This window comes from Gambusia affinis, linkage group LG03 (assembly GCF_019740435.1).
Source record: "Gambusia affinis linkage group LG03, SWU_Gaff_1.0, whole genome shotgun sequence".
Classification (NCBI taxonomy): domain Eukaryota; kingdom Metazoa; phylum Chordata; class Actinopteri; order Cyprinodontiformes; family Poeciliidae; genus Gambusia; species Gambusia affinis.
Genome location: NC_057870.1, coordinates 16,727,075 through 16,742,822, shown reverse-complemented (window position 1 = coordinate 16,742,822; position 15,748 = coordinate 16,727,075). Strand labels below are relative to the sequence as shown.

General features: G+C 37.7%; 1 protein-coding gene across 1 annotated transcript; it reads right to left on the bottom strand.

Moving 5' to 3' along the window:
• Nucleotides 1-11,687: 11,687 nt before the first annotated feature.
• Nucleotides 11,688-14,087, bottom strand: cldn5a (claudin 5a). The gene has a single exon (XM_044108652.1). The coding sequence runs from the start codon at nucleotides 13,880-13,882 to the stop codon at nucleotides 13,235-13,237; it is 648 nt and encodes a 215-aa protein (XP_043964587.1). The 5' UTR covers nucleotides 13,883-14,087; the 3' UTR covers nucleotides 11,688-13,234.
• Nucleotides 14,088-15,748: the final 1,661 nt, after the last annotated feature.

Sequence of the window (15,748 nt, the reverse complement as noted above, 5' to 3'; positions counted from 1 at the left end):
GGCGTTGCCTCAGGAAGTGGACCCGCCTCGGGCTGAGCTGTCCCGCTACAGAGCGTTAATGTAAACAAACACTCCTCCATAATGCTGTGGTTTACAGATAGACAGATGAGGATGAGAATGAGGATGTTTATTTTTCCAAATGTAGTTTAAGTTACTGATTAATACACTTCTTGAACTTCAGTTTTTGTTTCAATTTCTTATAAACAGATTTATTTTTTGTTATTTCTGAGATGCAAGCTTATACAAATAAACATTTTATTTAATTAGTTTGAATGTATAATTTTAAATATGAGTATCATGTTATTTCATGTTTTAATGTTATTCCCTCATCAGAAACATAACTGGAGTGTCGTTTTGATTCTTATAAGTTATGTTTGATATCTTTTATTTTAGAAAAACAAAGAAAAACTAACAGTTACTTGATTGTGCTATAAAATGGCACCATATGCCTGGAAGATACACAATACCGCCCCTTTAAAAGAAATTCACAATTTGATAACTTGGAATTCAGATTAATTGGTCTCTCTAAATTCTCCCTAGGTGTGTGTGTGAATGGTTCTTTGTCCTGTGTGTCTCTGTGTTGCCCTGCGACAGACTGGTGACCTGTCCAGGGTGAACCCCAGCTCTCGCCCGGAACGTTAGCTGGGGATAGGAACCAGCAACCCTCCCAACCCCATTAGGGACAAGGGTGTATAGAAAATGGATGGATGGATGAATGGATAACTTGAAATTGGTCTCTGTCTCTTTAAGAAGCTCCTACTGTTTCCAAGACTTTCCTTCATCAAGTCGTCACAACAAAACCTTTCCACTATGCTGTTTCCAATCATTACTAGGACTAAGAAGTAGTTCATGTGATACAGTAGTTCCACCAGGTGTCTGCTAATTGCTGCTGCCGCTAGTCTGGAGGAGCTGTGAGGAGGAAGCTTGGCTGGAAGAAGAACAATGTGAAATATGCGGTGCTTTGTGAGACCAAACGTTTAGTCAAAGTTCCAGGCATGTTTCTGATGAAGGAATAACCTTGTGACATGACTTTATGTAATACTGCCACTTTAAATAAAACAAAACTAAATAATAATAAAAAAGGTGAAATTATGCAAGATATTTATTTTCCTAGAGTTCCTATAAAGTTTGCAGGAATGTTAAAAAGTTCAGGGGGTGTAAATACTTTTTTTTTTTTGGAGGATAATGGTTGTGGGTTTTGAAGGAGCTGAATGGGGGGAACCCCTTTAGAAAAAAAACCCCATTTCCCAAAAGAAGCAAACAGGCCAGAGATGTCACTGAATAGGAAATCGGCATGGTAACCAGGCAGAACCTGCAGTTGCCTGGCAACCAGACCCTATAATGTGGTGGTATGGATGAGCCTAATAAAAGGCCTTTCCGTCAGACATTCCAGCAAATGTGCACGCACACACACACACACGCACACACACACACACACGCACACGCCCACACACACACACACACACACACACACACACACACAATGCAGTCTGGAGGATGAAGGAAGGATTTGCTAGAAACTTTTAATGGTCCCTGCAAACATCTGACAGCCAAACCCAACAACTTCATTGTGTCTCACTTTAAGAGCGACAGTAGCCTGCTGCAATGAGTACAGAGGAACAATTAGAAAAAACAACAACCACTTATCAGTGTTTATTTGCTGAGTAATAACAGTGACAAACTGGAGATTAATTTTAAAAACTGATCCTAAAAGCCATTCCCAAAATGATACTGATACTCAGCTGAATTAGTGAGTGCTAATTTATTTCATGTGAAGTTCTACAATCTCTAAAACAAAGCAGCATTAATTAATGTTTTCTCTGCTGGAGTCAGAGTTACATCAGAGCCAGCAGGTGCGTTCGGTCAGCAGACTTCCCAGCTGGACGGAGCCCACTCACCAGAGAGCAGAGCCAAGTGTCAGCAGGTGGTCGCATGTGGGGGACAAATGTAGCTTTGTGCGAAGAGTTAAAGACCCCATGAGCCGTTTGTTTAAGAAACAATGAGAGGGCCATTGTGGGTAGAGATCAGGACAAAAAGCAAGAAAGAAAACCCCACGGCGTTCAGCCCTGTGCCATATTCTCAAGATCTACCACTTTGTGACTCATGGGTTTGATTCTGAAACCCGCTGCATGGCCAGGCTTCCTGTGCGAGGGACAACGGAACAGGAAGCAGGAAGGAACTTGGAGGGTGTGGAGAGGAGGAGGCTGTGTGTGGGGTGTGTGTGTGTGTGTGTTTCTTTGTCTGGGCTTGGAGCTTTTTGGAAATTTCTCCAAAATCTAAATTAAACAAAGAAAGACAGGTGCAACCTAATCTAGACTCCTGCCCAACAGTTTTTGTTTTAGTTCATTTTTTTCTCATGTCTCACACTCAAAACCAAATCATCAGGTCATTTCCTTTCAGGATGAGCTGTTTTAGGGCGTCACTGTAAATCCCCCAATTCAGCATTTACACTCACACATGAAAATGGCTGCAAACAGATGCACAATTATACAACTGTACATCTTTGAAAAGCAGAAGTAGAGCCTCCTGCACAACCAACAAGAATGCAGCAAGTGTTTTCTTGACTATAAGTCTACAACAAAACATGAAAGGATGGATGGATGAACAGTAAGCAGAGCTTGGTAGTAACTAGTTAGATTACATTACTTTTCAGTTACACTTACTTGAGTAACTTTTGGGAAAAAATTACATTTAGGAGTATTTTTACTACATTGTACTTCTTACTCTTACGCTAGTAACTTTTGATGAAGTATCAATACTCTTAATTGATTAAAATTTCTGGATTCTCTACCCACAGTGAGAAACTTAACTGAATGAGGAACAAAAATGTTTTAATCAGAAATTCACCAGACACAGACACAAACCTGCAGTTTTTGTTAAAGTTTTGTACATTTTATATTGAAAGAAATTAATTTGGAAAAATATTCTTTTGCCTGATTGGGTTATTTTGTAATTATGTTATTCATATAAATTATTTTCATTCTGGTTTTTTTTTAAATACCAAAATTTCCACAAAACTTTATATTTTGGTCTGTCTGATTAGTTCATTTTTAAATATTAAATGACTGATGACTCGATCACTTGACTAGCCTTTTTTATTTTATTTTTTTTACCAAATACTTTTTACTGGAATAATTTCTTGGAGGGATACTTTTTACTTTTAAAATATGTTGAAGTAGTTTTTCTCTTACTTGAGTAAACTTTTTGGATGCTCTCCTCTGATTGTAAGTGAAATAATTTGTTTAAATAATTAGTTTCTGCTTCATAATGTACTATACTAGTTGTAAAAGGTAATGCCATGTCTTAAGGAAAAGAATGTTTTCAACCATATCTCAATATAATCTCTAAAGTTAGAGAAATAATCTCCCAGATGTTAATCTAGATTTCTAAAAATATCTCAATAGGAGTGTTTTTTTCTTTTCTTGTTTCTTCCAGGAAGGGGTTGAATCGAGTCTGGAGGGACATATTTACTAGAAAAACTAAAGACGAAGGAGCAGGGAGTCTCCTCTCTATGAGGTCATGCTTCTGTGTAGTTTATGAACCAAACGAGTCCATTTTCATCTCTGAACCAGTAAAAGCTTGCTGCTACTTGGACAGATGTAAATCAGAGCAGATAAAGTGGTGAGGGAGGAAAGCTAGCTTAGATGAAGACAGTTCCTGGTAGGATGAGGAATGTCTCTGGGGAATCAGGAGGCATTTCTGATTTAGCACAGTTAGCAAAACATATGATGCTGAATTCTATGCTAGCAGGATTAAGCAGAAAATCCCTCCAACACAAAGCGCTCAAATTGTATTTGTAATTTGTGTGATCTGTATGGACCCTTTGCAGCGTGACATTGCACGGTTTTAGCTACATTGTCAATATAACAAACTATATCTTAAATGCAGGCCTGACATATAAAAGAAAAAGAGATGCAGTGCTTTGCAACTCATTGTCGACATTACAACAACTAGACAATAAGGTCAGGAAAAAGTTTTCATTAAGAAAAACATAGCAAGGGGGAGAGGAAAGTAGTTCAGTTATGCTAGCTTGACTTTGACAAACTTGATGTAGATGTGATGTGGAATTCGGTGTGTATCGGTCCAGTTAAGAAACAAAAAGGCGACCTAAATACGAACAGCCTGACAGATCATAAGTTGAGCAGTCTTTAAATTAGCTCATTAGATTAGTTTATAGCAGCAGTAGCTAATCTACTACAGCGATCACATAATAATAATCGCAAAATGAACGTCAAGCCTAAAAGCATAATACTGTAACGAACGTGTTCGGTCATTTGTGTTGGAAATGTTTGAGTGTTTTTTGGTGTTGAATCCTGGAACTGTCAATTGCTATGGCAACGAGTCCCTTTCTAGCGTAGCTGACACAGAGAGCAAGAAAAAAGGGGGTTTGACTTGTTCTTTAACGGATTTTCTGCGTTACGTTTTTCTTTGCTGTGGCGCACTACATCTTCAGGTTTCATTTTGCTGACGGAAATGTTCCGAGGCCGGCAGCGCGGCTGTGGACGGCATGTAAAACAATAATCTTTTTGACCTCCAGCGCTGTGCGCATGCGCAAAATTTCCGTACATAAACAAAAACATAAAAAGGCAAAGAGTGGCGCTTCAAACTGCTAATCTGGACACACAAAGAATAAAACAACATTTATGTAAAAGCTCTTTACTTTCGCTTCATGAGTTCTACTCAGTCTTTCAGCAAGTAGATTTTCAGCTGCTCTGCTTGTTATTAGCTAAAGGAAGTCCTGCATGACTGAGCCGCCCTCCACGGAGACTGACAGAAAAGACACCCGACTAGATTCAGGCTGGTCTTTATTTGGCTCTCTTCCTGGCACCCTGGAGAGCAAAGCCTAACTTAATGAGAAAGTCACGCCTGCTGGATGTTATTGTGTCTCAGAAACAGTTTAGAGGAATAAGTGTTTACATTGACTCCTTCTAATCCAGCATGCTTTACATTGCAAAATCTTGCTAAGTATTTTTGGTCTAGTGCAGTGACGTGCGGTCAGGGGAGGCAGGTGAGGCAGTGCCTCACCAGCCATCATGGAAAGAAAGAAAATATATAATCATAAAGTAATTTAAATTGTTATATTCATCCGGTGGTTTGTACTAAAAAATATTTATTTTTCATGTAGCTTCACCAATTTCGATTTTTATTTGTTCAAAATCGCTGAATTTTCTTATTTTCCCATTCAAATGCTTGGAAGCGATGACGGTGAGGCAGCAGCGAGCTCTGCCTCACCTTGGATTGCGCAACCCCTGGCTCTGCGCTGGCTGCTAAGCGGAGAGAGCATGTTGCTGTACGGCGTCAATAAAATGGTTTAAACTAATTTAATATGTGAACTTATTTCCAATAATTTAGCTTAAGTATATAATGTACAGTGCTTTTTGTCACCAACTGTGTTTGTGTAACGTGTTTCGTGTAATGAGCGATTATAAACGCCAGAGAACAGGTTCGAGGTGAGGCAGGCAGTTCTCTTGCCTCATGGCAGGGGGCGCTCAAGATCCCAGACGTTCGTCTTGTTCACTCCTCAACTGCCGAGTAAGTGACAGCGAGCTAGGCTAAACGATTCGGGAAGCAAGTCAAGTGCAGCGATAGATTATAATAGAGATAGTGATTTTTTTCCCTCTCGCTTATCCCGACTTTCGACATGGATGACTACATTACAACACTAAAAAAGTTTTCTCAAGTGGACTTTCAATCGAAGCAGGAGATAATATGTGTGTTTTCTGAGCTACAGTTTGTATGAGTAAGGATGCAGAAGTGAAACATAACCTGTAAACTGCTGTCAATCTATGCATCAAATCTGATTCTGATGACGTCAGTGCCTCACCAGCTATGAACCTCACCGCACGTCACTGGTCTAGTGTGTTGTGCAAAAATCTGGAGTTTCGAAATGATCGAGATCTGCTGTTCAGCAATAATAAGATTGTTTGATTGCTCTAATGCCAAAATGCTTTTAAAAATAATAAAAAATTGATAATTGAGAAGAATATAGTTAAATTATTATGTCCAATTTTTTAAATAAATTTTTAAGGTCTGTGTCATTTCCAATCATAAACAAACTTAGTTGAGTAAAAATCTGCAAGGCGTATGAATAATTCTGGCATAACTACATGCAACAAAGTGACTAAATTTGACATATATGAGTGTAACAAAACTAAACAATAGGTTCCAGTCTTTTAGAAATGCAAAACATCAATATTTAATAGTTTCAGGGATGTTTTCTATCTTTATTTTGACCTAATTATCTGCCTTAAAACTAAAGGTTTTCTAGCAACTCAAACATCTAAATCAAATACGGCTTCTGCATCCGTAAAATCTCATAAGTTCAAAATAAATTGTTTATTGCCATTTCTAACTGTTGCCCATGGTTCAACATTTACTGTTTTTGATATCTGTATCTGTGGCACAGACTGAAACATTTTGATATGACAAACTATGTTTAAATGTGTCCACGATTCACCCACTGCACTTGTACAAAGCTGCATTCATAGCAACACCATGGCGACTGCAACAGGTATCACCAGAAGTTATCACTTTAAGACATTTTAAGAGATTATGAGGGGTCGTCTGGGGTTAAAGGTGGCAGAGGTTAAAGATCAGAGGGGTCATCTGTAAACAAGCTGAAATGAAGATTGGAAGAGCTGATGTGTGTGTGTGTGTGTGTGTGTGTGTGTGTGTGTGTGTGTGTGTGTGTGTGTGTGCGTGTGTGTGTGTGTGTGTGTGTGTGTGTGTGTGTGTGTGTGCATGTGTGCGTGTGCGTGTGTGTGTGTGTGGGTGTGTGTGTGTGTGTGTGTATAATCATCACAGCATGACAAGGAGACAGGCAACAGACAGAAACAATCAGCTGTAGCTGTTTTCCCAAGCTGTCCAGAAAAGCTAATCCTATCTGGAATCTGGGCTTGTTAGGGACACAAAGAACAAAAATCCTGAAGATACTAAGGATAAATTTGTGCTTTGAAATAAGTGACACAACTTTACAAAACAGAACAAGAAAATAATATTACACAGATTAGAAATTTGTGCAACAGTGATTTTTATGCACTTCAGAAATTGATTCAAAGTTAAATTAGGTTAAAAAGCATAGTGCCTTATTTTGCTAAAGGTTGCTCTAGAAGGTTGAGTGAAAGAAAGAACTGTGGCAGAAACAAAAATGTTAAATAAATGTATAGTTTTGTTACTGGAAATGTCAGTTTACATTAGGTAGATATAATTTTGTTAATAGAAATACAATTTCTCTTGAAATGATCAGAAGAAAAACTGATAAAAATAATGAAACCCTAAAGATCATGATACATTTTTGCTTTCAAGTAAGAGATAGATTTGTGCAACACTATCTTTTATGTACTTCAATTATAAGTTAAATTAAGTTAAAAAGTTTAGATCAAGCATTTTGTCTTACTTTGTTTTAAAAAAATCTCTGGACAGCTGAGTGAAAGAAAACAGCGCACAATACCAGATGAAGTCAGGCCTGTTGATTCAAGAATAAAAAGTCATAAAAACGTCAGGCAGTCAGTTGGTGACTGTATGATATACAGTCAGCGCATTTGACTGTGTTTTATAGTCATGTCAAAATATGACATTTTATAGAGTGCCATCATCAAAATCATCAATACACATCAAAAATGTTGGTTGGTGTTTCATTTATTACTGTTCAAAACCAACTCTAAACAGGCGGGTCTTTAGTATAGAGTTGAAGGAACTCAGTGTTTCAGCTGTTTTGCAGTTTTCTAGAAGCTGAACGCTGTTCTTCGTGTGTTAGGAACACAGACAGAAACTAAAGTTGGAAACCAAAGACTTTTTAATAAAACTATAGAGAAACCATCTCATGTTACATATTTTTAATAAACCGGGTCACACCTGTCCAAAGCACAGGATCTGCCCTTTATCACCATCAACATTTCCCTGAGCAGCTCAGCTCTGTTGAGGCAACACATCTGTTTGAGTGTGAAAGCTTTAAAAAGCAGCTTCGCACTGACTGTGTGATCCTCCCCTGGGAGTCGTTTCATCAGTGTGTGCGTGTCGGTGTTGTTATGTGCCACATTCCTCGGATGAAGGGAGGCGTAAAGGGCGCTGGCCTCACTTCACCGGAGCCCGGAGGAGAGGGAGCGGGGGTGCTGCTTATGGAGGATGTAGAGCAAAGTGATTGATGGCTGAGGGGAAGAAGAGGCTGAGCAGGTGGAAGTCACACCGACTGGTCGACGACGCTTACTGTCTCTGGGGAGGGACGTGTCAGAATCTCATCTCACAAACTCATTCATGTTTTTTTTTTTAACTCATTCATAGTTTATCTTTAGTTGCAACAGTGCCTTAAAAACCAAGCCTCCAGCAGCATCTGCAGCTGGAGTTCTGACTAAAACCAGGAAGACAGAGCACATCACATCAGTTGCAAAATCCCGACTCCTGCTCCCTGTAGCTGAGAGAATAGACTTTAACACACTGTTAGTTTATAAATCACTGAATGGCTTAGCACCACAATACATTAAAGATCTGCTGCTGTTGTTGGTGTCAGGATTCTGGGTTGTTGAGTTTTGGTTTGTTTGATTTGATTCTAGTTGATTTGATTTGATTCTTTTAACTTTTTGAGTTCCAAAAAATATATTTTTAACAAACTTTATGGGCTCAGTTTGCACTGATTAACCATTTATTTCTGTTTAATTTAAACAGTCACATCCTGCTGTGATTACCATCCCTGTAAAATCAAGAAATCACTTAAACAGAACCTGGCTGACAACTTGAAGTAGGCTGAACGGTGCCAAAAAGTGACACGGACGGATGGATGGATGGGTGGATGGATGGATTGACGGATGGACGGCAGTCAGAAGGAGCAGATTGTTTGTAACCATTTCTCCTATAATCTCAATATTAGATAAATAATGTTTATATCCTCCACATAAATATGGAGGGTTTTTATGGCCTTCCAGGTGTTTTTGTGTGTAATCCAAACCAGTTTTTAGGGCCACAGATGCTGTTTGGGTTTTTCTTCTTGGAAACAGATGAGGAGGAATTCACAAGAAAAACAGAGCAGAGATGAAGGAGGAGGGAGTCTGCACTCCTTTCATGCTCGACTAAATGAGATCATCTTTCTGCAGCTTATCATCCAAACCAGACTGTTTTCATACCTCAACCAGGAAAAACTAGTTTTTTATGATTTAACAAAGTTAGAAAAATGTATGGAGACAGACTCTTAAGTAATTTGTTAAAATTACTTAAATGATTTATCTTACCTATGGATGAATGGTCACCTGTGAGGAACCTGTTTTTCTACATAGTTATGTTTGAGATTTACAACATTTTAATAACAACTCAAGGAAACATGCTTATTTGATTGTGCCATATTTGCCTGGAAAATACACCAAATTCACCATTTAACATTTATTTAACCAGGAAGTCACAGTTTGGATTAAGAATTTATGTTTTTATATAAAAAATGTAAATAATTTGGCATTTAGCCCCCGAATTAAAATCCAATGCCATTAACGTTCTATTCTGTAAACAGTGTTCAATTTATTCTCAGTGCACTTTGTTGTAAACCCAAAGTTTTATTTTATAAATAAATATTCCTTGTCAAATTCAGAAACAGCCGTTTAATGCTTGCGACTCTCCTGACTGTAAGCAGGCTTTCTGTTTTCGACTTGGGCATATGACTTGCTAAGATTCTTAAGTCACCAGGCAAAACAAGTATGGATAATCTCTTGTAATCCAGTCACAGTTTTGAATCACAATGTTGTTACTCACTGGCTGAAATTCTTCGTTTTCTCCTCTACTGTTGCCACAACTTAAAGTGGCACTCTAACCCTATGACCTATATTTCAGAACCAATCCAGAGCCTGTTAGAGGAGGCGAGCAGGGAACAAAGGAATTATAATCTGGTAAGAGTTGCACCACTTCAACATATTTTTACTCAAATAAGAGTAACAAAATATTTGGTAAAAAATGTACTCAAGTAACTGATCAAATTATCAATCATTTAATGTTTTAAAATTACATCATCATGTGAATTAAAATATAAAGTTAAGAAGAAATTTTTATATTTTAAGAATCAGAAGGACAATAATTCAAATGAGTAACTAAAAAAATAACACTATATTTTTTCCCCCCAAATATGTTTCTTTCACTAAAAAACTTATAAAACTTTAACAGAAACTGCAGGTGTGTGTCTGTATCTGGTGGATTTTTGATTAAAACATGTTTGTTTTTAATTCGGTGGGCAGAAAATCCAGAGTTACTTCATAATAAAATTACTCGAGTAAAAATAAAAAGTACAGCCTAGTAACAATACTCCTGAAAGTACATGTTTTTCAAAAGTACAGCCTAGTAACAATACTCCTGAAAGTACATGTTTTTCAAAAACGTTACTCAAGTAAGTGTAACTGAGTAAATGTAACTAGTTACTTCTGAACTCTGTGCTGTATTAAAGGGTTTTTTTTGTGGTTTTTTTTGTTGTTTTTTTTTAACAAAAAGAAAAGAAACATTGCAAAACATTGTTTTTAATGTTTTGAAAACATTTTGCTTTATATAAAACTCCAAGCCAATTTCAGGTGAGTTGTTTTACTTTGTAGGGATTTTTAAAATATAAATAATATTCCTTATTGCTGAAATTTGCATTACAAATACACTTGATTGATTGATTGATTGATTGATTGATTGGTTGATTGATTGATTGATTGATTGATTGATTGATTGATTGATTGATTGATTGATTGATTGATTGATTTATTGATTGATTGATTGATTGATTGATTGATTGATTCAAGTTAGGGTTGCAACAAATGATTATTTAGTAATTGATTAATCTATCAATTATTCTGATAGTTGAATAAAAAATGTTTTATATTCTACAGCTTTTTCATTTAACCTTTTTTTTAATGCATTAAAAATGCTAATAAACAATTTAATTAATTTTTTTAAAACATTTTATTGCCTGTAATGTAATAGCATATCATTCCTATAGTAAATCTGAACCAGGTGAAGCTAAAACTCTAACATTTGATGAGTTTTGGATAAAGCGTATTTACATACAGACGTGTTTCTGTATTAAATGCAAAATTGTTTTTTGGTTGTTTTTTTACAGTTTTGGCTTAATTGCTGCTATGAATATGTTGTTATTATTCAGCAAATGTCCTTTTTTGAGTCAATTAATGATTAATTACTAAATTAGTTGAAAATAATCTCAATAATCAGTTAAATCACAACCTATCCGATTGATCGTTTCAGCCAAATTCAAATACTTGAAAATTATGAAGTAATGGTCAGTAAATATAACATACCCACTGATATTTACGTATTTGATAATACTTACGTATTTAATAAAATGATTTTTCTGTGGTGAACTGGACTTGTAAATCCAGCCCCAGAGATTGTGTCTTATTCTGTGGGATTGAGATTAGACTGATAGATGAATGCTGAAGCCTTTCACTGACTGGCCTGAGGAGGGGCGGTGGTGGTCTCAAACTGGGGGTCGTTGGGAGGCGGGGGCAGGGGGGTGTTATGAGCTGAACAGCAGAGCCCCACTCTGGCTGAATGGGCATTGTCATCTGGATTTCTTTGGATAACCAAAATACTTTCTCCCGTCGTGGGGGTTGTTTTATGGAGGGGCGGTGGGAACAGCACGACCAAGCCAAGGAGGTTCCCTCCCCTTCACCACGTCTCTGCTGTGGTTTGTTTTCAACAACACACTCTAAAACTAAAGATTTCAGACAATATATTCTGTTTAATCATAATAAAATGAAACAGTATTGCATCTTCATACACATGGGAAATGAAACATAACATCAGACGTCAAAAATAGCAACATAAACCTGGAAGTTATGTAAGGAAAAGATGCTTTTATAATGCGAAAAGCTCAGCAGGTGCTCAGAGAGGACAAAGAATGGACTCCCACATGATTCCCCGACACAAAAATAACATTCTACAATTCAAAAGGACTTTAACATGTGAGATTTTCTTCTTAAGTCTTTTCCCTTATTGGACGCCGTTTCCAAGTCGTCGATCTTGGATCATGGTGCATTCATATTTTACTCATTGATGCTCTAATTAGAAAACAGTGATAAAACATTAACCAAAAACAAAATAGCAAGTGGTTATTAGATTTTAATGCCACGGTAAAGCATTTAAAAATGCAATTGAATTGTTGTTGTGATCAAAAATAGATGATTTGATTCTCTTTTCATGTTTAAAATATTAAAAACAAAATCCTTTGCAAGGAATATAACGGAAAAGTTACATTGATGTTTCAAATAAATTCTGCGATTACTGTATACTGTGACTGTAGGGGGCGCTGTTTCTTCTTCTGGACACCGAGTTGTTTGTTTTTTCGTCACAAAACATATTTGATTGAATTTGAAGGAGGGTATGTAGTTAATTTAAATTGTTGACATTTTTTTATTGCCTCAGCACCTGTTGGAAACAATCACCCCTCCAGTACTCCATACAAATAGTGACGTCACGGGGTGAAGGCTCGTCTTTAGCCGGTGTAGAAATGGGATAAAAGGGCTCAGTTTTCTTTTTAACTGTGTTTTTAACATTTAAGATCCGTTAAGAAATTCAAACCAAATCTAAATCACTTGTCATTTTTGAACCATTAAAAGGAAAAAAAAGCTTGCATTATCGTTTTCTATCTTGTATTTTAAAACTAAAGTCAAATTACCGGTTTATTTTTGTCCTATTGCTGGTTTCTGGTGACAGAATACTACTGCCGCCAAAGAAAACTGTTTTTCACTGTGAGACTGTGCAGCCATTCTACTGTACAACTTTGTGCTGACAATGCACATTGAGGACAAAGAACACGTTACATTTTCGGTGCAGAGACTTAATCAAACAAGAAAAAATAGCTAATAAATTCAAATCTAATGATTTTGACAATTTACAAAAGCAGGTACCTTAGAAAGATACTCTTTTTTGTCGTGTGCTACCTCTTACAGTTATGGAGCCCCTAAAGGGACATTGAAGAAAGAAAAAAAAAGTAAAACAAACGTCTATTTTTTATTTTTTCCACCAATGTTCCGGTAGGGGCTCCGTATATTGTCGATAGTCTTTTTAAAATAAATCTCCAGTAGACACAAAAGCGTGTAGAAATGCGGCCCGAGAATATTGAAGGACCAGAGAGCCTTCCGCTGATTTCAAAGTTCAAATTTATATATAAAAAAGTTGGAGGTGCAAAAACAAGGTCCGTAAAAAACAGTTTTTTCAAAGCTGCAAGTCTCTTTTACGCACCGTCTGCTTCGCGCCATGCAGGCAGCTACACATAATTCCTCTTGTCGTAGTCCCCGTTCTGCGAGGCTCTCTTGGTCGGCGCATATTTTACAGAGTATCCCGAGTTTCCACTGGAGGGACAGGAGCAGCAAAGAAGCGTTCCCCCGATCAGCAGCAGCGCCGCGGCCGCCCAGCCGATGTAGAGCGCAGCGCCGATTTCCCTTTTCGTGGATGGAGGCACCTGCGGATTGTAGAAGTCCGATATGATGTTGTTGGCCATCCAGCAAAGAGGAACCAGCACAAACAGGCCGCTGATGATGTAGATGATCCCACCGGCGTTCACCACCCGGGCTTTCACGTACTCTGTGCGGATGCAGTTGGTGCACTGCGCCCCCGCGATCACCACCATGAGACCCAGCACTCCCATCACGGAGGAGATGATGGTGAGCGCTCTGGCCGCCTGCAGATCGTGGGCCAGAGCGAGGACGGAGTCGTGCACCTTGCACTGCATCTGGCCGGTGCTCTGCACCACGCAGGTCATCCACAGACCGTCCCACATCGTCTGCGCCACCACAATGTTGGCGTCGATGAACGCCGTCACCTTCCACATGGGAAGCCCGCACGCAACCATGACCAGGAGCGAGCCAATTACGCACAAAGAAAGACCCAAGATCTCCAGTCCGGCCGACACCATTTTCACTCTTCTTTCTTCTGTCTGTTCTTTCTAAAGTTGATCAAATTCTCCGTGTTTCTCCAGCAAGCTCTGAACGGTTCCACTCCTGTGTAGCTTTACGCGTTAGTTGCACAGCAGTCTCTACATTCACATAGAGATATACAGCAGCTGCGCCGAGTCTCTGAGTGGATGTGAAAACAACTGGAAACACAGAAGCACCAGACCACGGATATCTGCGAGGTGGGGGTGTGAAAACCCAACCAGAAACTTTCCTCCAATCCGCTGCGGCCGCATCCTCTGGGGACCAATGAAAATGAGGGGAAGTTGAGCGACTGAATAGAGCGGTCCAGAGCGCATTGTGCGTTTGAACTGTTATTTCCAGTGAATAGGTGGTGGTGGTGGTGTGGGGGAGTGATGGCTTATAAGAAGAGGGGGAGCCTGGCTGTCGGGAAGTTTTAGCTGTTTTTTTAAGCAGCTTTGAAACAGTGGATTATTGATTTTTCAGACATGGAGGCTTAATATGTCTGTGCCACACATGCCAGCGAAAGACAATTTTCATATCTGGTTTGACACACGGTTCAGTGATTTAAATTCTGCTTGCACAAAAAGAATAACATTTTAAATTTTAAGCAGAGTTTTACTGGACAGAACTTGAGGTCAATTAAAGAGAACAGCTGAAATGTAATGAACAGAAACAGCTGATCTGGGAAGGCTGTCAGCTTTAGCAAAACATAAATACATGTCAATAAATTGGAGTAATCCCCATTCTCTACTTAAATCTAAAGTTTGTATATTTATGTGAGCTGTAAATGCATGAAACTGAAGTCAAATTCTTTGTTTATGCACACAATCTTAGCCGATAAACAGATTCCAAAGTCAGTCCAGTCAAAGATTCAAACTATTTTTGTACTCATTTTATTAAATCAAATACATTCCAGTGATCCAGACTATTTACAGTGCAGGCAAGTTCAGTGCATTACATGAACTGGTAAAGAAAAAGTTACATTATTTACTCATTATCTTTGTGTAAGAAACAGATTAAATAAATAAATGTGTCTCATGGATTAAAGCTTATTCAAATTCATTATAAAAAAGCTAATAAATAATCACGTCTTAATTTGTGACAGTTTTTCAATAAGTACTACACATATGCACTCAACATACGCTAACCAACCAACCAACCAACCAACCAACCAACCAACCAACCAACCAACCAACCAACCAACCAACCAACCAACCAACCAACCAACCAACCAACCAACCAACCAACCAACCAACCAACCAACCAACCAACCAAATTCTAAAAAGAAAAAACAGCAATCCTGACATAAACCATCAATAGGAACCTGATTCAGCCACTGTGACTAAAAAAAACACCTCATAATAATGAGATAGTATCTCAACATAATGAGATTACTACCTCATGATATCACATTATAATGCTATACTATGTCAGTATAAAGTGATAACTTAATTCTAAAAGAAAAACAGCAATCCTGACATAAACCATCAATAGGAACCTGATTCAGCCACTGTGACTAAAAAAAACACCTCATAATAATGAGATAGTATCTCAACATAATGAGATTACTACCTCATGATATCACATTATAATGCTATACTATGTCAGTATAAAGTGATAACTATCTCATAATGAGAATTGTTTTACAAGAGTGGCGGAAACGGGCTTCCATACCCTTGTGTTGCTCTACATGCCCAATTTGAATTTCAATATATTGTATTTATTATAACATAATAATATTATGTAATATATAATAATACACACATATTAATAATTAATTAATAATGTTAATAATTAATAATATTAATAATAATAATAATAATAATTAATATGTATTATTATTATTATTATTATTATTATTGTGT